Source organism: Phacochoerus africanus, chromosome 1, assembly GCF_016906955.1.
Source record: "Phacochoerus africanus isolate WHEZ1 chromosome 1, ROS_Pafr_v1, whole genome shotgun sequence".
NCBI classification, from domain to species: Eukaryota; Metazoa; Chordata; class Mammalia; order Artiodactyla; family Suidae; genus Phacochoerus; species Phacochoerus africanus.
Genome location: NC_062544.1, coordinates 45335976 through 45360544, shown reverse-complemented (window position 1 = coordinate 45360544; position 24569 = coordinate 45335976). Strand labels below are relative to the sequence as shown.

General features: G+C 36.4%; 1 protein-coding gene across 2 annotated transcripts in view; it reads right to left on the bottom strand.

The window, feature by feature from the left end:
* The window catches only part of PLPP1 (phospholipid phosphatase 1), a 98390-nt gene that overhangs the window by 41562 nt on the left and 32259 nt on the right, over window positions 1–24569 (bottom strand). The window contains exon 2 of one of the 2 annotated variants that reach the window (XM_047759985.1): window positions 20308–20464. The exons of the other annotated variant lie outside the window; for it this stretch is intronic. Within the exon in view, the coding sequence (XP_047615941.1) occupies window positions 20308–20371 (64 nt within the window). The 5' untranslated portion in view covers window positions 20372–20464. The remainder of the gene's footprint in view (window positions 1–20307; window positions 20465–24569) is intronic. 2 annotated transcript variants of the gene reach the window in all.

The following is a 24569-nucleotide window of genomic DNA, read 5'->3' as shown; positions in this document are numbered from 1 at the left end:
TCATTTGCATCATTTTTTTAGATTCCGCATATATGTGATATCATATGACATTTGTCTTTCACTGTCTAACTTCGTTTAGTATGATAAGCTCTAGGTCCATCCATGTTGATGCAAATGGCATTATTTCATTCTTTTTCATGGCTAAGTAATATTCCATTGTGTACACTATCATCCTGAGTTCTCATCACAAGGAAAAAAATTTTTCTATTTCTTAATGTTGTATCTATATGAGATGATAGATGGTCACTAATCCTAATGAGGTAATCATTTAAAAATAAAATAAAATAAAATAGTCCCTTTTAATTTGAAGAAAACAAAAACAGCAGCATTCTTAATCTTTCAAGAGGAATGAATAAAGTTAGCTACAATGACAGTATCTAAATATACAGAGATAAATGTCAAGTTTCCAATAATATTTTGAAACATTTTATCACAAATACTTTTTATCTCAGATTATTAAAACAAACAACAATAAATATCTAGGAGTTCCCGTCATGGCTCAATGGTTAACTAATCCCACTAAGAACCATGAGGTTGCGTGTTTGATCCCTGGCCTTGCTCAGTGGATTAAGGATCCGGCATTGCCATAAGCTGTGGTGTAGGTTGCAGACTCAGCTTGGATCTGGCGTTGCTGTGGCCCTGGCATAGGCCAGAGGCTACAGCTCTGATTAAACCCCTAGCATGGGAACCTCCATATGCTGTGGGTGCGGCCCTAGAAAAGGCAAAAAAAAAAAAATCTAGAAAAACAAAAAAAAAATTTTTTTGTCTTTTTAGAGCCATACCTGCAGCATTTGGAAGTTCCCAAGTTAGGGGTCAAATCAAAGCTGCAGCAGCTGGCCTACACCACAGCCATAGCAACACCAGATCTGACCAACACCTGCGACTTTCACTGCAGCTTACAGTAAGTAATGCTGGATCCTTAACCCACTGAGCAAGGCCAAGGATGGAACCCGCATCTTCATGGATACCAATTGGGTTCTTAACCTGCAAGGGCACAACAGGAAGCCCCAACAACCTATTTTGTTAAAGGTTTATATTGTGACGAGAACCTGAGAATTTCAGAGAATGAAAAACAGTGCTATAGGAAAGAAATCTCTTATCAATAAAGTAAAACAAATAAACCTAATAACCCTTTGCCTGCAGGTGCATGTTAAAGTATTACCTTAGGTAATTTGATTAAAGTGGGAAGGAAAAAAGAGAGTAAATTAAAGTCACAGAAAATCCTTACATTTAATTTTAACTATGAATTAGGGGGCTTTTTTCCTTAGAGCACCCTACAATTAGCACATGAAGTAATGAGAATTTATCCTTGCTTCCCTTACTATTTATATAGTGAAGATGCAAATGTAAAAGGTACACAGTTTTGTTTTGTTTTTTTTTAAGTCTTAAGATACTAACCAGGTTCCCAAAACTATAAGTTCTAATAAATGCAGCCTTTAAAAAAAATCAGGAGTTCCTGTCGTGGCTCAATGGTAACCATGAGGACACAGTTTCGATCCCTGGCCTTGATCAGTGGGTTAAGGATCCAGTGTTGCCGTGAGCTGTGGTGTAGGTTGCAGAAGTGGCTTGCATCCCATTTTGCTGTGGCTGTGGCTTAGGCCAGCAGCTGCAGCTCTGATTCGAATCCTAGCCGGGGAACTTCCATATGCCGCATGTGTGGCCCTTAAAAAAAAAAAAAAATTAAACTGGAGCTGACTTTGCTAACTGAACCTTACACTGCCTCTCATATCTGAAATTCAGACTATCCTCTCATGCACCAAATCATCTGCATACAGAGAAAGAGGATGAAATGCTCCAGCCTTTAATACAAATACCACAGCCACAGCAGAAACCTTTTGCACACACTGTGGAGGTGAATACTCAAATCTTTAATTTTAACTGTTGCTGGCCCTATCCAATAACTAAATGCTCACCCTTCAACCAATAGCCACACTCTAACCAAATGAGCAAATTTATTTTGTATTTAAAAGAAGCACCATTTCTAGAGTTCATTTTACTTCTAAAACTCTATACATAATAGAAACTTGCAGTGTTTACAATGCATATTTCTGAATTGACTGAATTTTTCTTTATTTATTTTTTTTTGCTTTTTGCTTTTTTAAGGCCGCACCTGCAGTATATGGAACTTTCCAGGGTAGGGGTCAAATCAAAGCTGCAGCTGCCAGCCTACACCACACCCACAGCAATGCAGGATCCGAGCCACATCTGCGACCTACATCAAAGCTCACGGAAATGCCAGATCCTTAATTCACTGAGTGAGGCCAGGGATTGAACTCCTATCTTCATGGATACTAGTCAGGTTTGTAACCCACTAAGCCATGACAGGAACTCCGTGTATTTTTTAATGAGTATTTCTTTTGATGGAAGAGGAAATACGTACTACAGAAATTAAATCCACATGGTTAGTGCCTACAAGTCAGTAGGCTTTACATCCTATTCTCAAGAAAAAATCTTATCAATAGACCAAACATATTCAAAAATGTTCTTAAGCATATCCATTAACATTAGGTTGCTTTTTCTTTCTTTGACTCCGAAAGAAATTATTCACAGATTTAGAAAAAAAAAAAAAAAACTCTGTGGGTACTTTGAGGCTAGAAAGGAAACGAAATCACATACCAGCATAATTTGTCCATTTTAAAAAAAGGAATGGTCAAGTGGGCAAGTATTGAGTGAATCCATTGTGCAGGAAATTCTGTGAGATGATACCAGGAATACAAAGTTGAATAAAACACAGTATATAACTGCAGCAAAGACATAATTACAACATAGGTAGAAAGAGCTATGCAGTTTCAAAAGAGAATAAGAATTGCTGAGGCTCTAGGTGTTGATATTCAAAAAAGGTGCTGGTTATCAGAGTCAGAATCTCAGTAGAAGGGCTCTGGTAGATAGACAGAGATTTGAGGATATAAAGCATCCCTGAAACCACAGAGATAAAAGACACCAGGTATGATGGACATGAAGTGAAAAGAAGTAAAAGGCAAGGCACATAGCAATAGCAATATTAAAGGGATGATGAGCACAGCAAGAGGATCCACTGAGGCAGCAGACTTGGTGGGCTGAGGGAAGGTCTGGAGAAAGCACTGTCATTGAGGCAAAGTTCAGACACAGCATTTCAGGAGTGGGTGACTGGTCCAGAGTGTCTGATGAGTTTTCAATTGCCAAACTTAGTAAAAGTGGTTTTAATAAGGAAAAAGGTGTGAAAACCAAACCACAGAGTTTTAGTAAGGAATGATAAGAAAATAAGCATGAATCTACCACAAAGGCACACTATCCTTTTGAGAGTTTGAATTGAGAGACTTAGAAATTTCTATTTTAAAATTAGTACTAATATTTTCAATCTTTCATATAAACCCATGAGATGTATTAGATCAAAGTCATTACCCAATCCCATTTCATTTTCACTAAATAACTAAACCTTGGAGTTCTCGTTGTGGCTCAGCAGTAACAAACCCGACTAGTATCCATGAGGATGTGGGTTCGATCCCTAGCCTCGCTCAGTGAGTTAAGCATCTGGCGTTGTTGTGAGATGTGGTGTAGGTCACAGACACAGCTCAGATCCGGCACTGCTGTGCTGTGGTGTGGGCTGGCAGCTGCAGCTCCAATTTGATCCCTAGCCTGAGAATTTCCATATGCCGTAGGTGTGGCCCCCAAAACAAAATAAAACCCAACTAAACCTGAATGTAGACCCCCCCCCAAAAAAAGAATGAAGGGAAGACCAAATCACCAGTTGTTTACTGACCCACTTAAGACAAAGAGATGACTTAGTCCAGAGTCCTCTTTGGAAATTTTGGAACTGGAACAGAGTCTGACTCGGTGAGAGCTGGCAAACAGCATTGAGCCATGCATAAGAAAGACTATCTGAAGAAAAGACTGAAGACAAAGCAGGTCTGCAAAGAAAACAGAAGTGACTCTACCAAAAAAAACAAACAATCCCATCAAAAGTGGGCAGAAGATCTAAACAGACAATTCTCAAAAGAAGACATACAGACGGCCAAAAAACACATGAAAAGATGTTCAACATCTCTCATGATTAGAGAAATGCAAATCAAAACCACTATGATGCACCACCTTACACCAGCCAGAATGGCCATCATCAAAAAGTCTACAAACAATAAATGCTGGAGAGGGTGTACAGAAAAAGGAATCCTATGACACTGTTGGTGGGACTGTAAATTGGTGCAACCACTGTGGAAAACAGGATGGAAATTCCTCAGAAAACAAAAAAATAGAACTACCATTTGATATAGCAATCCCACTCCTGGGCATCTATCCAGAGAAAACCATGACTTGAAAAGACACATGTACTCCAATGTTCACTGCAGCACTATATGCAATAGCCAAGACATGGAAACAACCTAAATGTCCATCGACAGGGGAGTGGATCCAGAAGAGGTGGTACATATACACAATGGAATATTACTCAGCCATTAAAAGGAAGGAATAACGGCATTTATAGCAACACGGATGGGCCTAGAAATTACCATGCTAAGTGAAGTCAGTCAGACAATGAGACACTACATCAAATGCTATCACTTACATGTGAAATCTAAAAAAGGACACAATGAACTTCTTCGTAGAACAGATACTGACTTACAGACTTTGAAAAACTTATGGTTTCCAAGGAGACAGGTTGGGGGATGAGGGGATGCACTGGGGGTTTGGGATGGAAATGTTATAAAATTGGGTTGTGATGATCATTATACAACTATAAATGTAATAAATTCAGTGAGTAATAAAAAAAAATGTAAAGTAAAATAAAATAAAAAAGAAAACAGAAGTGACTCATCTGACCCCTGAGAGTGAGAAAAGGTGAAAGCAGCGATGGTTCCCCACTAAAAGAGTGCTGCAATGATCTTGCTTTCTTAGGGTTGTTAGAGTGGCTTGTATCCTTTCAACAAAACCCAATTTTACTTAAGTTAGTTAGAAAAGGATTCTACTCCTGGCAACCAATAGAGCCATAACTAAAACAATTATAACCATTCTGCTACACTGACAGTGTGTACATTATTATTAATTGTTTCATTACCCTAATAATGCTATAATGAACAAATATCTCCAAATACCAACCCTCGTTGGAATTTCTAATTATTTTCCTCAGAATATATCTGCATATGGAATTATAGGCATAAGGATATAAACATAAGGTCTTGGAAAACTGTTAGAAAGGTATTTTACACCACCAAATTACTCTACCAGCTACAGTATACAAATGTATAGAGAAATACAAAAATTTAAAGATACCTATCTTTAGATAGATGCTTTTATCCGATGCTATCTTTGACATTTACTACAGATTTTAGGGCAAAAATGAAGAGTTCCATTTACTCTTTAATCCATTCAAATCAATACCCTTTTCCTTTTACCTCATCTCTAAAACAATCTCTTTGCATCATCTGTCAAATGACTGCATTTATCAAACAATGTTTCTCTTAATAATTCAGTTTACACAATTCATTTTCACAAACAACTTGAGGTATAAGTTACATACCATAAAATTCATCCACTCTAAATACATAATTCAATTATTTTGGTAAATGTAGACAGTTGTGCAAACCATCCACCAGAAGCCAGTTTTAGAACATTTTCATTAGCCAAAAATTCCCATAAGCCCATCTAGAGTCAATCCTTGTTCCTACACCAACTCCAGGCAACTACTCATCTGTTTTCTTTATCTACACAGATTGCCTTTTCTGAACTCTTCATATAAATGGAATCACACAATAATGTGGTATTTTTTAAGCGGCTTTTATCACTTAGCATGTTTTTTTGAGGTTCATCCATGTTGTAGCATGCATTCCGTTCCCTTTTATTGCTAAATAATATCATATTATATGTACATATTACATTTGTTTTATCTATTCACCAGTTAATGAATATTTGGGTTGTTTCCAGTTTTCATCTGTTATGGACTAATACCGCTATAAACATTCACAACAATCATCACAACCAAATTTTTACAGCACTTCCATCCCAAACCCTACACCTATAAATGTAATAAAATTCATTACGTAATAAAAACAAAATCTAAAATAAAATTTCCTTATGGTTAGTGTTCAAAAAAAAAAACATTCACAGACAAGTCTGTGTGGACATTATGTTCATTTTGAAAGACAGACACCTAGGAGTGGAATGGCTGGATCACATGGTAAGTTTATGTTTAACTTTTTAAGAAATTGCCACAGTTTTTCCAAAATTGCTGCATACTTTACATTCCTACATTCTGCTTTTTAAATATGCTCATGTGGCTTGTCATATGAGCAGGTTTAAGAATGAGATTCTCTACACAGGTAAACACACACTCACCACAAATAAATATGGCTTTCCACCTTCTACAAGTGAACATTTATAATGGTTTGAAAAGAGTAAGTGAGAAAGTCCCCTTGTGGCACAGCAGGTTAAGGATTCAGCACTGCTGTAGCTGTGGTGCAACTGCATCATAGGTTCAATTCCTGGCCTGCGGAACTTCCACATGCCGCAGGTGCAGCAAAAAAAAATAAATAAGCAGCTAAGAGCAAGTGATATGTAACTCATTGCTTCCACAAACTAAATACCACAAGGACACTTCTCCATCATTTAACCAGAGACAGGAAAAGACAACATAAGTAATGGTCATGAAACACCGTCTTCAACTTCCTCCTGTACAAATACTCAAGATCTTGAAACCATAAATGTAAATACTAACAACTGTGTTAATTAGAAAGACTGGTGATGGAATATCCAGCAAAACTAAGAAACTATGGTTAAAAACTTTTTTACACATGAAGGGAACTCCTTTAGTGAAAACTATACAATGCCTCTAGAAAATGTTTGGTTTTTTTTTTTTTTGAAGGTTCATCCATAGTGTAGCACAGACTGATACTTTGTTCCATTTTATGCAGAAGAGTATTCCATGTATATAAAACTTATCTGATGCCCAAAGAGAGTGGCATGTGACTCCAGAGTCCACAGTAGCAAATATTTAAGGGACATGCTGCCTCAGAGATAACAGCAGTAGGCAACAGAAATGAAATCCTGACACAAAGATGTCCAGCCCCTTCGAGATCTGCTGCAAAGCCAGGTACCATACCTCAACAGTCTGGAAGACAGAGAGACCCCCAATGACAGACCAAAAGACCTTAAACAGAGGAGGATGTCCTTTTGTGTCAAATATCTCAGGGATCATATTCTTCTCCTAATGCCTGAACAAGAACGGAAAGATGGAGTTCCCGTCGTTGGCGCAGTGGTTAACGAATCCGACTAGGAACCATGAGGTTGCGGGTTTCAGTCCCTGCCCTTGCTCAGTGGGGTTAACGATCCGGCATTGCCATGAGCTGTGGTGTAGGTTGCAGATGCATCTCGGATCCCACGTTGCTGTGGCTCTGGCGTAGGCCGGTGGCTGCAGCTCCGATTGGACCCCTAGCCTGGGAACCTCCATATGCCGTGGGAGCGGCCCAAGAAATAGCAGAAAGACAAAAAAATAAAAAAAATTTTTAAAAAAAGAAGGGAAAGATGTCAATGGAGACAAGGAACCTAAAGAATCCAAAGGTACAAGCTAAACAGTAGAATGATGGGTCTATTATTATTTTTACCATCTGACTATACCCCGAAGCCCCACAGGTATTTGAGATGAATGTGTATTTAGTCTACCTTCTCTATTAGGTCATTTGAAAGCTACCTTTGTTTATTTACCAATGAGGAAAATTCCAAGTAAGAAAGAGTCAATTTTGAAGACGCGAGTTGTCCAAAGATGCTAGTGAGTATCTAAAATACAATCACATTTAATAAGATAGTAAAAAGAATATGCCAATGCCTTATTTTTTTCCTTCTGCTTATATTTAAAGAATGAAACTGCAGTAACTATTTGAGAGATGCTGTGAAGTTACTCTGCCCCATTCATGCATGAATTGAAGTGCACAAGGGTACATGGGGATACATGATAAAATGTAGTTTAGGAAACAGAACAAATAGACCCAGAACCGAAAATCGTTACTGAACTACACCAAAAAACAAGAGCTAAGAAGGGAGAATTAAGATGAGTGTTATATAACTGAAAGAAAACTTGGACTACTGCATCCCTTTATCCCTTATGGAATGATTGCATTTCCTTTGTTATAAACAATTAGGAGCTTTACCATATACATTATGTAGTCCCATTATATAGAGTGCTCATATATTTCATAAATATTAATCTTTACTAGAGGCAAGGTTAAAAGAGAAAACAAAATTATTTTCAACCTGCATAACAAAGAAAGCCCAGAAATAAACCCATGCACCTATGGTTAATTTATCAATGACAAAGGAGGCAAGAATATATAATGGAGAAAAGACTGTCTCTTCAATAAGTTGTGCTGGGAAAACTGGATAGATAATGTTAAAGAATGAAATTAGAACACTCTTTAAGACCATACACAAAAATAAACTCCAAAGGGATTAAAGACCTAAATATAAGACTAGATAATGTAAAACTCTTAGAGGAACACTATCTGACATAAACCACAGCAATATCTTTTCAGATTTACTTCCAAGAATAACGAAAATTTAAAAATAAATAAATAAATAAATGGGAGCTATTTAAACTTAAAAGTTTTTACACAGCAAAGGAGACCATAAACAAAACAAAAAGACAACCCAAGAAATGGGAGAGAGTATTTGCAGACCGGGTGATTGCAAAAGGATTGATTAATCTCAAAAATATACAAGCAGGAGTTCCCGTCGTGGTGCAGTGGTTGGAGAATCCGACTAGGAACCATGAGGTTGCGGGTTCGGTCCCTGCCCTTGCTCAGTGGGTTAACGATCCGGCGTTGCCATGAGCTGTGGTGTAGGTTGCAGACGCGGCTCGGATCCCGCGTTGCTGTGGCTCTGGCGTAGGCCGGTGGCTACAGCTCCGATTCGACCCCTAGCCTGGGAGCCTCCATATGCCGCAGGAACGGCCCAAGAAATAGCAACAACAACAACAAAAAAGACAAAAGACAAAAAATATATATATATATACAAGCAACTCATACAGCTCAATATATTAAAAAAAAAAAAACACAACCCAATCAAAAAAATGATCAGAAGATCCAAAGAGACATTTCACCAAAGAAGACATAAAGACAGCCAAAAAACACATAAAAGATGCTCATCATTGCTAATTATTAGAGAAACGCAAATCAAAACAACTATGAGGTACAACCTCACATCAACCATCATGGCCATTATCAAAAAGTCTACAAAAAAATAAATGCCAGTAAGGGTACAAGAAAAGGGAACCCACTGTTAGTGGGAATGTAAATTGTACAACCACTATGAAAACAGTATGGTGGTGCCTCAAAAAACTAAAAATAGAATTACTGTATCATCCAGCAATCCTACTCCGAGGCATATATCTGGAGAAAACTATAATTCAAAAAGATACATGCAACTCAATGCTCACTGCAGCACTAATTACAATAGCAAAGACTTGGAAGCAACCTAAATGTCCATCAACAGAAGAATGGATAGAGAAGATGTGGTACATATATACAAAGGAATATCACTCAGCCATTAAAAATAATGAAATAATGCCATGTGCACCAACATGGATGGACCTAGAGATTATCATACTAAGTGAAATTAGAGGGTGAAAGACAAATATCACATGATTTCACTTATATGAGGACTCTTTAAAAAAAAAGGATACAAACGAACTTATTTGCAGAACAGAAACAAACTCACAGACTTTGAAAACAAACACATGGTAACCAAAGGAGACAGGCTGAGGGAGGGATGGCCTGAGGTTTGGGACTGACATAGGCACACTGGTGTATGAAATGACTAGCCGATGGAGACCTGCTCTTTAGCAAAGGGAACTCCACCCAATATTCTGTGATAATCTATATGGAAAATAACCTGAAAAAGAATGAATGTGTGTATATGTATAACTGAATCACTTTTTTGTACATTATAAATTATCACAACATTGTAAATAAACTATATGTCAATAAAACTTTTTAAAAATAATATAAACAAAAAGGATAAAGACTGTATGAATCTATTTATATAACATAGCTGATAAAAATTATAGTGATGGAGAACAGATCAGTAGTTGCCAAAGGGTTAGGGCTTGGAGAATGACATGACTATAAAGAGATAGTAGGAGGGAGTGTCTATGAAGTGAAGAATAATTCTGAAACCTGATTATGGTAATGGTTACACAAATCTATATAGGTAATAAATTTCATATAATTATACACATACACAAAAGGAGTGTATGTAGAAACTGGTGAAATCTGAATAAGTCCTGAATTCTGGTTAATAGTACGTACGGATAATTTCACCACAGTTACGTAAAATGTCATTATTGGGGGAAGTTGGGTGAAGGGTATATGGAACTCTCTGAACGATTTTTTTCAACTTCTATGTGAGTCTTCAATTTTTTCTAAACAAAGCAACTTAATGTTTTATAAATAAATGGTGTTGATAGATCAAATAAGATGAGACCACTGGATTTAACAACACTTGGAAATCACAGATTGCTGACAGAAACTATTTGCATAAATATGATGATTACAGGGTAGAATGCTTAAAATTCAGGTTATGGAGGAGTTTAAGTTATTAGAAAAGGCATTAGCTAGGATATGACATGGGAGGTAGATGGCTGAGGCAGACAAAGGACAGGCTCTTTGAGGTAGAAAAGTTAAAGGAACTGAAATTTTATCAAACTGGAGGAGGAAGATCAGCTTATTCTTCTGAAATTCCTAAGGAAGCTACTGAACTTTATTAAGTACAATAAGTTATGACGCATTCTTCTAGAGCTGCCTTAAGCTCCAGAAAAAGGCATATTAAAGCCCTAAATGAAGAGAAAACAATGAGAAAAGATCAGGGAAAAAATATAGACCACTCTCACATAAATGGTAAATAATTGGCAGTGCCTTTCTCCAAAGTACAAGGCCAAAGTGGTTTACTACATTGGGAACTAAAGAAGTGAGCTATATTCTTAAAAACAAGGACAGACTTTGAGTTAGGTTAGGTGCCTGAATCAATGAAACAATCCCTCTCCTTGTGGCTTTCTGATACACAAAAAAAGCATCCTTTCATAGTAAGAGAAATATATCTGAAAAGGTTAAGTGACTTGTATGAGGTTGCACTGAATTTCAGAAGTGGAGTTAAGAAACAACATTCAAATTCAAATTTCCACCCTTAAAGACTCTAAATCATGATTCAGAAATTTTTCTAAGTCATAAAGTCAACCTAGATGGATAAGTTCCAGTGTTCTCTGGTGGTTTCTATCACACTAACCCAAGTTTCTTATCACTCTAATCTCATCTTCACCATCTAGACTATACATACATATACCTTCATAACTTTCAACTAATAAAATAAAACCAAAACAAAAGGTCTACAGAACTTACCTAATTTCATCAGAATAGACCAAATCCACTCTGAAGACAATGAGGGACTGTCCAAAAGAATGTGAATAACCGAGTAAGGCAGACCTGGCGAGGTTAAGATCCCAAAATCCCAACGTAGCTTAAAAGAGAAATATCTACTAATCTCAGAGAGTTGTTATGAGGAAAGGGTCTATAACACAGTAGTACTTGATACACAAAATACAATGAATGATGGAACAAACCCAGCCTTCTGTACACCACACGTGAAAAAATTCTAAACCAATGAGGACCCAAATTACAATCTTTTCTAAGAGAATAAGCAAAATTTTGTAGTAAATAAAATGGGTGCCTTCGCAGTTGCTCTATCTCCTTGTCTGCTGATTCCCTTACTGGGTCCCCAAAACATTTATGCTCCACAATGGAAACAGGAAATATGCTGCTAAAATTATACGAGGGCATATTCCCCCAAGTTACAGAGAAATGAATTTAACAGAAATTACACTTTTTCATTTCAAATTTTGATAGCTTCTAAAAGGATGCTTTTAAAGGCACAGCCTTTAGGGCATTAATCTGCTGTGGCCTCCTTTGCTTGGCAAAGCAAAAAAAGCAATTCCTTCTACTTCACCCTAAATAAATAAATAAATAAATAAATAGATGCTTTTAGGTATATCAGAAGATTAACACAAGTATAAGAAATGTATCTGACTGAACACATATGCATATTAAATGAAACAAATGATTGGTGCCCTGTGTTTCAAAACTCCCACATATCCTACAGAGAAAAATCAGTGAATCACTAGACCATTCTCCCCATACTTATTGTCCTGCCAGTGACCTCTGCTTATACTCCCCTTAGATTTAATAAGATTCCAAATCAGATCTCTTCTCACGCCCACCCAGCCCTCTAAGGCAAGACAGCCTTGGAAAGATGTCTGATTAAAAAGATTCCTCACTGCTGCTACCAGAGAGGCAGTACGTGGAAACTGCCTTCTGAAAGCAGACTGCCTTAATATCGTGCTGTGAACTGGTACTGACTGTTCACAGTCCAAAAACAAATGTTAAAAACACAATTGTTTTCTTTCTACAAGTAATATAGAATTCCTTTTTTTTTTCTTTCCTTCTTTTCTTTTTTTGGGGGCCACAACCACGACATGGAGTCCTCAGGGCAGGGATCAAACCCACACCACAGCAGTGACCTGAGCCACAGCTGTGACAACACTGGTTCCCTAACCCACTAAGCACCAAGGAACTCCTAGTTTTTTGTCATGTTAGGAACACAGGTTTGTGATAAAGCAGTAAACTGCCATTTTGAAAACACTACCTCATCCTCATCCTAATATGAAGCTCAAAGATAATTGACAATAATAGTGGAAGACTTTTTAAAATTCTTATGTAAAGATGAAGTCCACAGTAATTTGGCTACAACTGAATTTTAAGCGATTTTTCAAAAAGCCAGATATGCAATATAAACTATTTGGAGCTACAGGGAAACACCAAAATGTTCTTACAAGACACTTTCTTGCTCTTACTTCACAATTACTGAATAAGGTAGTACTGAAAATCACTGTATTTCATTGGATATGTTTATTTTTTATGGATTATATCACTGATCCTGCACTCCAATCACAAATGAATTAGTTTCACATAAACAGTTCTAAGCTTACACTTTTAACCAGAAGTCCTGCTTCTTAACAAAGACTGAACTTAGGATTTTCAAATATCTGTTTCAAGTAGCCACATAACATAACTAAGAAATTAAATAAATTTAAATCAACTCTCATTAAAAGGCCCATAACACCTTATTCTAAGATCCAAAGGTCTCAAATCTAGTTGTTTCATGACCTTTGGCACCAAAACCTAACCTGAACTTACCTAATGGCAAACTTAACCTGAACAAAACAAAGAATGATCTTAGCTTTTATTTACCCCACTTATTTTGACTAGTCATATTTCACTATATAAATATTAATGTCTTAGATTACAAGGTACTATCTTAGACCCTACTGAGGGCATTACAAAGGTGTATGAATCATATAATTTTTCAAAAATTCACAAAGTTCTGGTTCCAAGAGTTCTGGATAATGGATCATGAACCTGTATTTAGATAAAAATCTCCACTATTAAAAGATGTTTCTAAATTCAACTTATTATTCTTCAGAGATCCAAAAAAAATTAATGTATTATAGGTCTACACCATAATAAAACTTGAAGTGGTAATGGTCCCTTACATAAAATGAACTAAATATATCCCACATATATATATATATATTCTTAATTATAGGACTATAAGTGACAAGATTTCAGTTCCCTGTTTTTTTTATTATAGAAACTGAAAACTTGCACTAAATTTTAAGTACTATCACATTTTCTAAACCTAGGTCTTCAATATAAGTTAAAAATAATTTGTTAAAATGTCAACCAGTTTTGCACTCCTTTGGCAATAACCAGTGATCTCAAGTCCACACAAATACTCTTATAAAATCAGTATACTAATAAGTAAATTGTATGAAGCAAAGCCCTGAAATTTTACTTTTTTTATATTGTATCAAGTAATCCTATTCCTGGAAATGAGTGTATAAATTATTTACTATGAGGATAATCATTTGTATAAATTATTACTAATATTATTTAGACAAAGAGCACTGACATTTCACCAGACTTGTGAGCAAATGTTTTCCCTCTCAAAAAATTATAGATTAATACATTTTATTTCTCCAAGTAATTTTAGGTTTATAAAAAACTGAGCATCAAGTAAAAGATACATTCCCTCTCCACACCACCCTTAATTTCCTCTATTATACACATTTTTCATTGGTATGGTATATTTGTTGTAACTGATGACAACTAAATTAACTAAACTCCCTAGTTTTACATTAGGGTTCATTCTCTGTATTGTATAGTTCTCTAGGTTTTGACAAAAATATGTCATGCACTTACCATTAAAATATCATACAGAATAGTTTCACTACCCTAAAAATCCTCTGTGTTCCACTCATTCCTCTTCTGTCCTCCCGCCAACACCTAATAACCACTGATCATTTTACTGTCTCCATAGTTTTGCCTCTTCCAGAATGTCATGTAGGTGGAATCATATGGTATGTAGCCTCTTTATATTGACTTCTTTCATTTAGCAATAAGCATTTAAGATTCTCCTATGTCTTTCTATGGCTTGACAGCTGATTTCTTTTTAGCATTGAATCGTGTTGTATGGATGTATGAGTATATCCATTCACCTACTGAAGGACATCTCAGCTGCTTCCAGGTTTTGGCAATTATGAATAAAGCTGCTATAAACATCATGAGCTGGTTTTTATATAGAAATAAGTTTTCAATTCAATTGAACAAATACCTAGGAGCTCAACTGCTAGGTCCTATGGAAAGACTATGTTTAGTCTTATTAAAAAAAAACACCAAACTCTCTTCCAAAGTGGCTTTATTATTTTACATTCCAACCAGCAGTGACTGAGAACTTCTGTTGCTCCACATCCTCATAACTGGTGTTGTCTGTGTTTTAAATTATAGCTACTCTAATAGATGTGTAATGTTATTTCACCATTATTTAAATTTATAATTCCCTAATGAAATTATGATACAGGACATCTTTCATATGCTTATTTGCCATCTGTATATCCTCTGCAGTGAGGTGTCCGTTCAGATCTTTTCCCCAATTTTTGACTGGGTTGTTTGTTTTATCATTGAGTTTTAAGAGTTCTTTGTACATTTTGCACATAAGTCCTTTATCAGACATATGTTTTATAAATATTTCCCCCTAATGTGTGGCTTTACACAGAGTAGAAGGTTTTAATTTTATTAAAGTACAACTTATTTATTTCATGGACCATGCTTTTGCATTATCTATAAAACCACTGTCAAATCCAAGCTACAAATTTACTTTAAATTACAAAAATTTTCAAGGAAATTAGCTGAACCAATTTCTTAGGACCTAAAAAGGAAGAGTATATAATATCCCCAGCTAGAGTTTTCAAAACAGTATTTATGAAAGAGAAAAATAAATTTATAAAATATTAATACAAATGCCTCATTTCACTTTTATCTGTTAATGACAGATGACATTCCCAAAATGCGTCATTCTGAGATACAACTCTGCCTTCAAACTCTTTGGTTCACAACAGAAAACAGAGACAGTACCATGCCAGCATTTTCATATATTCAGAAATGAAACATTTATTTAAAAAAAAAAACAATTTGGTCAGGAGTTCCTGCTGTGGCTCAGCGGGTTATGAACCTGATTAGTATCCGTGAGGATGTGTCTTCAATTCCTGGCCTCCCTCAGTGGGTTAAGGATCTGGTGTTGCTGTGAGCTGCAGTGTAGGTCACAGATGTGGCTTGGATCCTGCATTGCTGTGGCTGTGGTGTAGGCCAGAAATTGTAGCTCTGATTCGATTTCTAGCCTGGGAACTTAACGTATGCCACAGGTGTGGCCCCTTAAAAAAAAAACAATTTGGTCTATTTTACAAAAAGGAATTAATTAAAAAAAGATAAATTTGACCTTTTTCATCTATTTTAATATAACTGCATGTTAACCTCATTACAGCCATCAAAAATATTTCTGATTTGCCACTTTGCCAGTTCAATTTTTAACAAATTAAAAAAGTATGCCACTTTTGCTTGAAAAAGTGACAGAGGTAGGGATGTAACTCTGGATTTAAGTTTAGATGGTAAGAGAATTTAATTCCTGGTGGTAAGCAAAATAAGCATTTTAATTTCAATTTTCTTCTTATATATAATTCACTGATGAAGCTCACCTAGTAGAAAGATTTAGGGCTTCTCAAAAATCAGAACTCCCACCCAGGACTAACAGTCTAAACCCTTCAAATCCTGCAGATTTCTCAAGATACATACGGAAGAAAAGATAGACGACAATGTCTACTAATTTAATAGAGCTATACTCAGCATGTGAAACAACAGCTCTTGACTACTTTACCTTATTAGCCAAGGCACTCCATAATATGCCCTGAAATTATTTTTAAAAGAAGATTTTATCAGAGTTCTCCTGTGGCACAGCGGGTTAGGGATCCGGAATTGTCATTGCGGCAGCTAAGGTGGCTGATGTGGCACAGGGTTGATCCCTGGCCCAAGAACTTTTGCATGCCACAGGCACAGCCAAAAAAAAAAAAAAGATTTTATGAGCAGATACTTTTCCCAATGAATTCCTTAAAAATCAATAACATTTAGTGAAACCAACAGAGCTTCATTTTTTCATTATTGGCAGTATTTATTTATAGAACTCAATATTCATATAACTTTTCTCTCCTTTAGGTCATCCAATTTATTAAAATTTATCAAAATACAACATATTTCCAAAGAGTTAAGCAGAATTATCATGGTAGTAATTATTACTGAACATAAGTTGACAGTCGTATTCCATTTCATATTAAATTTTTCTATCTAAAATTATTAAATACCTATTGCATACCAAGCAATGTGCTTGGCACTAAAGATACAATGGAGCAAAACAGACCATCCCTACCCTAGTAATAAAGTTTATCGCCTTGTGCCTATTGAGGGGAAACTGAGAAAAGGTAGCACAACATTTATGTCAACATGGGAATAAAGGAGTTAAAACATTGAAGTGTGGGCAATAAGCCATTTTGATACCAACTTTCTGGACTAATATAGAAAAAGGGACAAAAGACAGGAAAAAAAAAGAGTTCCCGTCTTGGCGTAGTGGAAACTACGAAACATGAGGTTGTGGGTTCAATCCCTGGTCTCTCTCAGTGAGTTAAGGATCTGGTGTTGCTGTGAGCTGTGGTGTAGCTCGCAGATGTGGCCTGGATCTGGCATTGCTATGGCTGTGGTGTAGCCTGGCAGCAATAGCTCCGGTTAGACCCCTAGCCTGGGAACCTCCATATGCCTTGGGTGCGGCCTTAAAAAGATAAAAGACAAAAAAAAAACAGAAGAAAAAGGTGGCAAGAGACTTGCCATGCCATAAACCCAATAAATAGCAATGTCTTCCTACAGTGCAGGGCATTTAAGGCCATTTTTGCTACATATAACATATATATTACTTGACAACCTATAAAAATAAACATATTACTAACCCATCCATTCTTCTTCTTGGCAAATTTTTATTACCATCTAAGTAGCTATTCAAAATAATAAAAATCACTGAGTAAAAAAAAAAAAGAAAATGCATAATAAAGTAAAAAAAAAACACTATCACTAATAATAAAAATCAGGCCTCCATTATACCCTCTTTGGAATAGTCACCTAAAGAAATACGATTTTTGGGAGTTCCCGTCGTGGTACAGTGGTTAACGAATCCAACTAGCAACTGTGAGGTTGCAGGTTCAATCCCTGGCATTGCTCAGTGGGTTAAGGATCCGGCGTTGCCATGAGCTGTGGTGTAGGTTGCAGACACGGCTCGGACCCCACGTTGCTGTAGCTCTGGCATAGGCCGGCGGCTACAGCTCCGATTCAACCCCTAGCCTGGGAACCTCCATATGCCGCGGGAGCGGCCCTAGAAAAGGCAAAAAGCCAACAACAACAACAAAAAAAAGAAATACGATTTTTTTTCAAATTATGTTCCCCAAATAAAGAACTAAAAAAAAAATCCATATATCCATCATATATGATCTCCCTCATCTTCCAAATACTGTCGAATTTCAAGCTTAACAGATGCATCAATCCACCCCCCTAAAAACTTATCTGTATTGCCCTTTTCCTCAGGCATTAATACAGTAAAGGTAATTTTGAAAAATTAATTTAAAAACAATTAGAGTACCAAAAATAGAGGAAAATATTTCTTCCAAGTTGTATTTTATCCTATAAAACTGAATATTCATTTGAGTAATAAAAAATTAAAAATTTAAAAATTTTTAAAAATAAAAAAATGAATATTATCTACTTAATATAGCACAGTAATAATACTCATAGCAAAAGTCTGAGGACTAATCAATGCTAGAAAAATACTTGTACTGAAATAATATACAAAAGCCAAGCACTTTTTTTATGTTCATACACGCCACAACAGTTGGAAAGGATAATCCAAAGCACATTATTCTAGATTTTGGGTTAAAAGGCTATTGATATTTCTATGTTTTTCACAATCATCAAGAATGACTCCGCTCAAATCCCTAATCAAAAAATGAGCATAATTCACATCCTAAAGTAAGAGGAATTTAACAAACACGTCAAACAAAGAAGACATAATAGTATTTCAGATAACACTTTTGTTTTGTTTTGTTTTTGCTTTTTTAGGGCTGCACCTGCAGCATATGGAAGTTCCCAGGCTAGGGGGTTGAATTAGAGCTACAGCTGCTGCCCTTCGCCACAGCCACAGCAACACAGGATCTGATCTGCGTCTGCAGACCTACACCACAGCTCACAGCAACACGAGATTCTTTACCCACTGAGCAAGGCCAGGGATGGAACCTGTCTCCTCATGGATACTAGTCAGGTTCATAATCTGCTAGGCCATGACGGGAACTCCAAATAACACATATTTTTAAAGAACTTAAGAGTAAAGGTTTTTTGCATATTAAGATATGTTTACATAGACATTCTTCTATCATAAGCTAGTAACTTAATATACAATACACACTTAGGATGAAGTTCATCATTAAAGTGACAAAGACTCTTCTCCACTTAAGCAACAGCTGCTCAAATGATGGCTACAACAGTACCTTGTACTTCATGCAAGCATAGTACCATTGTCTATTATAATCTAAGTGGCAGTACTATTTGCTTTCCTGCACACTGTTTCATAAGCCTGGTGACTAAAATAGAGGTTACGAGTTATGGTGCAATTTGCTTCTTAGGAAAAAAGTAAATATTTCCTTAAACTAATTTAAAAAATTTAAGGAATTAGTTTAAGGCAGTATTTTCCTCCCCTTTAACACCTATAAAAGTGTTTATAATCAAATTAAAATGTATAGACTATATGTGGAAATACTTAATATATATCTTGGAATGTGACAAAATCCAAGTCCCCTACACCTTCAGAATACAGTGCTAAAGATCATCACCGAAAGATTAAAAAAAAAAAATCTGCCCGCCAAAAAGGCAAAACGAACTTAGATATGAACTAAAAAACCAAAGAACTAGGTTATTATTCTTAGCCAATTAGGCATCAAAATAGGGAAAGAAAAGTCAAGACTGTGTCCTAACTGCAGAAATAAGGCTGCAGAGTTTGCTAAGACAAAAAAATTTAAGTCAACTTTGTGGGGAAGCTGACAAGAGATAAGTGGTCAAAAGAGGAATGTGGCATGATCTGCTGGACTCCAAGATACTCAAGGAGGTAAATCTTCACTCCACTCCTTCTTGTCTACTTCCAACTCACAGAGAGACACAGGGCAAGGTGCAGGAATCAGAGCCGAGGAAAAAGAAAGAAAGCCCAATATCTCATGTCAATCTCAAGCTAGTTCATGAAACTTAACCTAGAAGGAAAGCTTCCAATTATCTAAAGTAATGAAGCCCAATATTAACCTACAAACTGATGAACTTTCTAAAGGACAGTACAACTTAAAAAACAGTGATATACTTTTGATGAATTCTGAGGGTTTTCTTTCACATATTCTTTCTGACAAGCTGTTTTCTCAAATTTGATAAATAAATCTCCTTTTTTATGGCCTCAATGTAATAAGATAAAACAAGCATAATCTTAGTTTCAGCTCTGCCATAAAACAGCGTACAGGGCTTAAGCAAGTGTCTGGGCTTCAGTTTTTTCATTTGTATACGAAAACGTGTTGACCAATTTGAGTTAAATGAACTCTGGATTCTAAAGTAATTATTCCATAATTCCTTATGATGACATCAAGTTGTTTTGTGTAATAGCTCCCTTTAATAGGAGAAACACTGCCTTAGATTGAAACAGTAGGTATATCCTTCAAGCAATAATTCACCACATCAATATTGGTGAAGACAGTACTATGGATTCATCCCCACCCCAATTTGATCACTTCATACAACCTTCAGCATGACAAACCCATCACTACCTACTTATTAATTTACTTACAGAGGAAAATGGGTAAACCAAGCCCCACTGTGCTGAGGACAGTGGATTGTGACGGTACTGTCATGGTACGGGTACTGGATGCTGTTGTCTTTACAGAAAAAGCCTCTCTGAAATGGATATATTTGGCCCAAATTTAGAACAGCCATAGGCATGGAAGCTGTTAGGGAAGGGAAAAAAAGACACACATGGTTAAATTCAATTCACTTCATTAGGAAGTAAAGTCTACTGAACGGGGATGCACATTTTAACCATATTTGCCCTTTCTGAAAAGGATCACTACTCCATAATATCCAAGAGTAAAGACGGAGGAAACCATGCAGCATCAGCTTGTCCATATCAGCCCCACCTTCACCAAGTTTAAATTCTCTTACTTGCGTTGACCTCTGATTTCAGAGACAATCTATAAAAGAAACCCCCCAGGAAAGAGCATAATTGGCCCATGAAAAAATAAAGTTGAGAAAACGGGAAGGTTTGTATTTTATATTCTGTAACTAGTACATTTAATTAAACCACTCAATATACTAAATATGTTTTTTTTTAAGTCAAAACTCCAAAAAAGTCAAAACTCAGTAAATACATTTAATAATAAGACATCATTATTGCCAAAGGTAGTGAAGGAGGGGGAAGATATAAAATTTTGTTTCATATTAAAATTTAAATTAATAGGCTTAAAAATCAGAAACCGTAAGTATATCTGATAACAAAAACAGAAACAAGCACTTTGTTTTCCAAAGACAAATTAAAAACGTTTTTTATTAGCCTGGAAGGGCTACAAAATCACTTTAACAAGTTATACAAGAAAAATGTTCCTTTGAAATTTTTTACCCAAATAAAATGAAAGACCAAAGAGAAGTTAAATAAATTAGTAGCTTCGTAATATGTTCAAATTCACCATACTTTTAGGCTTTGTTTTATACAATTCAAATATTCAAGCATCTAATTACTATATATTTGATATTAGGCTATGTCACACATGGAGGAGACAATTAATGCAAAACAGACACTTGCTTCAAGAGCATAAATTGTACATGTAGAAACAGACTGCATACTCAGGAAATAGTTTTAAATGTAATAGCAAGGGAGTTCCCGTCGTGGCACAGCAGAAATGAACTCAACTAGGAACCATGAGATTGAGGATTCAATCCCTGGCCTCACTAGTGGGTTAAGGATTTGGCATTGTTGTGAGCTGGAGTATAGGTCACAGATGCAGCTCGGATTCTGCATTGCTGTGGCTGAGGTGCAGGCCAGCGGCTATAGCTTCAATTCGACCCCTAGCCTGGGAACCTCCATATGCCATGGGTGCAGCCCTAAAAAAAAAGAAAGAAAAAAAAAAGTAATACCAAGATAGGAGTTTCCTGGTGGGCTAGCAGGTTAAGGATCTGCATTGTCACTGCTGTGGCTTGGGCCACTGCTGTCATGTGGATTCAGTCCCTGGCCCAGCAACTTCTACATGCCATAGGCATGGCCAAGAAGAAAAAAGTAATACCAAAATAGATTTTTGAGGGGTGATGAAATTGCTCTATATCTTAATTGTGATGGTAATTCTACAACTCTACACACTTCTCAATTCATAGAACCATACAATGAAAAAGTAAATTTTACTATATGTAAATTTAGAGAGGAATAACAATAAAAGAGAGAAAATATGACAAATTTCCAAAATGGTATAAAAGGTCCTATAGGAATTCAGAGGTCAACGTAACTGCAGAAGTTAGAAAAGACTATTAAAAAAAAGGCAACTGAGTTGAACTTAAAACAGCAGGTAAATCACAGGCAATAAGGAGGGTGCTCAAGGATAGCAATTAGTGGTAGAGGGATACAAGGGTAGCAAGAGGTCATATCAACAAGCGCACAGAGAGAATGAGGAAGGAGTTTTCCAAGATACTTAACAATTTACAGCCAACATGTACTGCATGCTCACACATGCCAGGCTTTAGGCTACCACAGAGTAACTCAATCATACCTCAACCCTGTGACGTAGGTACTATCACTTGCAACTTTTCTTTCCCCATAAAATTATTATGAGGCTTAGAGAAATACAGAACCTTGCTGGAACTAGTAAGTAGTAGAACAGGATTACAACACAGGCTATCTTGTTCTTAGAGTCAATATACGACCCCCATGGAGGTAAGTATTGGCTAAAGTAACAGAACTGTAACAAGGTGATCTGGATGAGGGGGATTTGTCCTTTCAAAAGCTTGTTTAGTACACGTTATGCCTGTAATAAAAACTCAATGAAACAAATTTTTCTTTTCTGCTGATTTCTCTTAATTCTGCAATTATGCGGTTTTTAAAAAGAAAAGAACTTGAGATTTTTGTTTAACAAAAAGAATTATGTTTTTAAAATACTAGCCTAAGAAAAGATTTGTCCTGTAGGAAACAAAATATTGCTGTCCTCTCTTGCTCAGGGTTAGTAACAGAATAAAATCAGGGGTTTTGTAAATTAACTTTTAAAAAACTAGAAAAGAGAGCATTTAATACTGTTTTGAAGTAGTCTAGTAATTAAGTGATAAGCAGTGTATTGACAGTGAAAGTAGAAAGAGAGGAATGAAAGAGTGTTTTGAAAACAGAAACGACTCATTTTGACAACTGCTCCAACTGTTGCAGCAGACCTGAAGACGACATTCCGGGTTTTGGGAGTAGGGAGAATGATGATCCCATTGATTAAAATGTGAAATTGGGACATGGAGCTGGTTTATGATGGATGAAAATTAGTATTTAAAATACTGCCTTTGGGGTGATTTGGTACCTTCTTTCACCCTTCCCCACAAAGCTCTCAAAGCTCCATCACACTGAACCTGAACATACTGTGCTTTCAAAACCTAGGTACCTATATATATGTTTAGCTCTCTGTTGGGGATACCTATCTTCTCATGTCCACTTCAAGTCCAAGGCATGCACTCTCCATCCCATGGCATCCTGGACACACATCCATCACACTGTGTTTTTGGGTTTTGTTTTGTTTTGTTTTTTTGGTTTGGTTTGGTTTTATTTTGTTGCTTTTTAAAGCCGCACCCGCAGCATATAGAAGTTCCCAGACTAGAGGTCAAATCAGAGCTATAGCTGCTGGCCTACACCACATCCACAGCAACACAGGATCTGAGACACCTCTGCAACCTACACCACAGCTCAAGGCAATGCCGCATCTTTAACCCACTGGGTGAGGCCAGGGATGGAACCTATGTCCTCATGGATACTAGTCAGATTCGTTCCTGTTGCACCATGACAGGAACTCCCATCACACTGTGTTTTAAATTGCTTTTTGCATTCTGTCAGAAAACTGAAGTCAAAGACTATATCTTTTTTGTATCTTTTGGACCAGGCACACAGCTGACTTTCAATAAAAATTCACTGAATGGCTAAGGGATTGTAATTTAGGATAAAGATCACAAGTAAAGCGAGAAATGCAAATTGTTGGCATTAGAGCCAGAACAATGAAACAGTTCTCAGAGAAAGCCTCAAGTCAAGACTAACAGTGATAAAACAATCAGGAAAGGATTAATATCCACAGTGAAATCATGAAAAGAGACTGCAGGAGAGAGAGAAAGAAAGGATGATTACATGCTCTAGAGGACAGGGGCCATATCTGTCTCATTCAGCAGAACACATTGGCCATTCTTTAAACACAAGAATGAATAGTAGAGAAGTAAAATAATGCCATACAAAAGTCAATCAAGTCTATACCTACGTAAATATAGGACATCAATGCTAAGACATCAAGGAGAGTGAACACAGAGTAAAGACAATGAGGTCTGAGGAAAAAGAGTGTCAAATATATCCCATGAGAGAGTATATTAATAGCACCTCCACGAAACAATAGTATCTCTATGAAGAAATTTCAAAATGAGCTTCAATATTGAGTTGTTATTGTCTCAGCATGAATCTCTTTCAAGTTAAATAGCACAATGATTTCCTCTACTGCTCATCTGATTTACACACACACATACTCCTATGGACTGAATTGTACCCCCCAATTCTTATTTTCAAGTTCTAACCCCCAATTTTACTAAACTTGGAGATAGGACTTTTAGGAGGTAACTAGACTAAATGAGGTCATAAAGGTACAGTCCTAATACAATAACATTTGCAGCCTTATAAGAAGGGAGAGAGAGTCTCTGCCCATGCACGCATCCAAGTAAAGCCTGTATGAGTATACAGCAAGAAGGTAGCTGTCTGCAAGCCAGGAAGAAAGCCCTCAACAGAACCTACATGTTGGCACTCTAATCTCAAATCTCAGCCTCCAGAACTCTAAAAAAATAAAT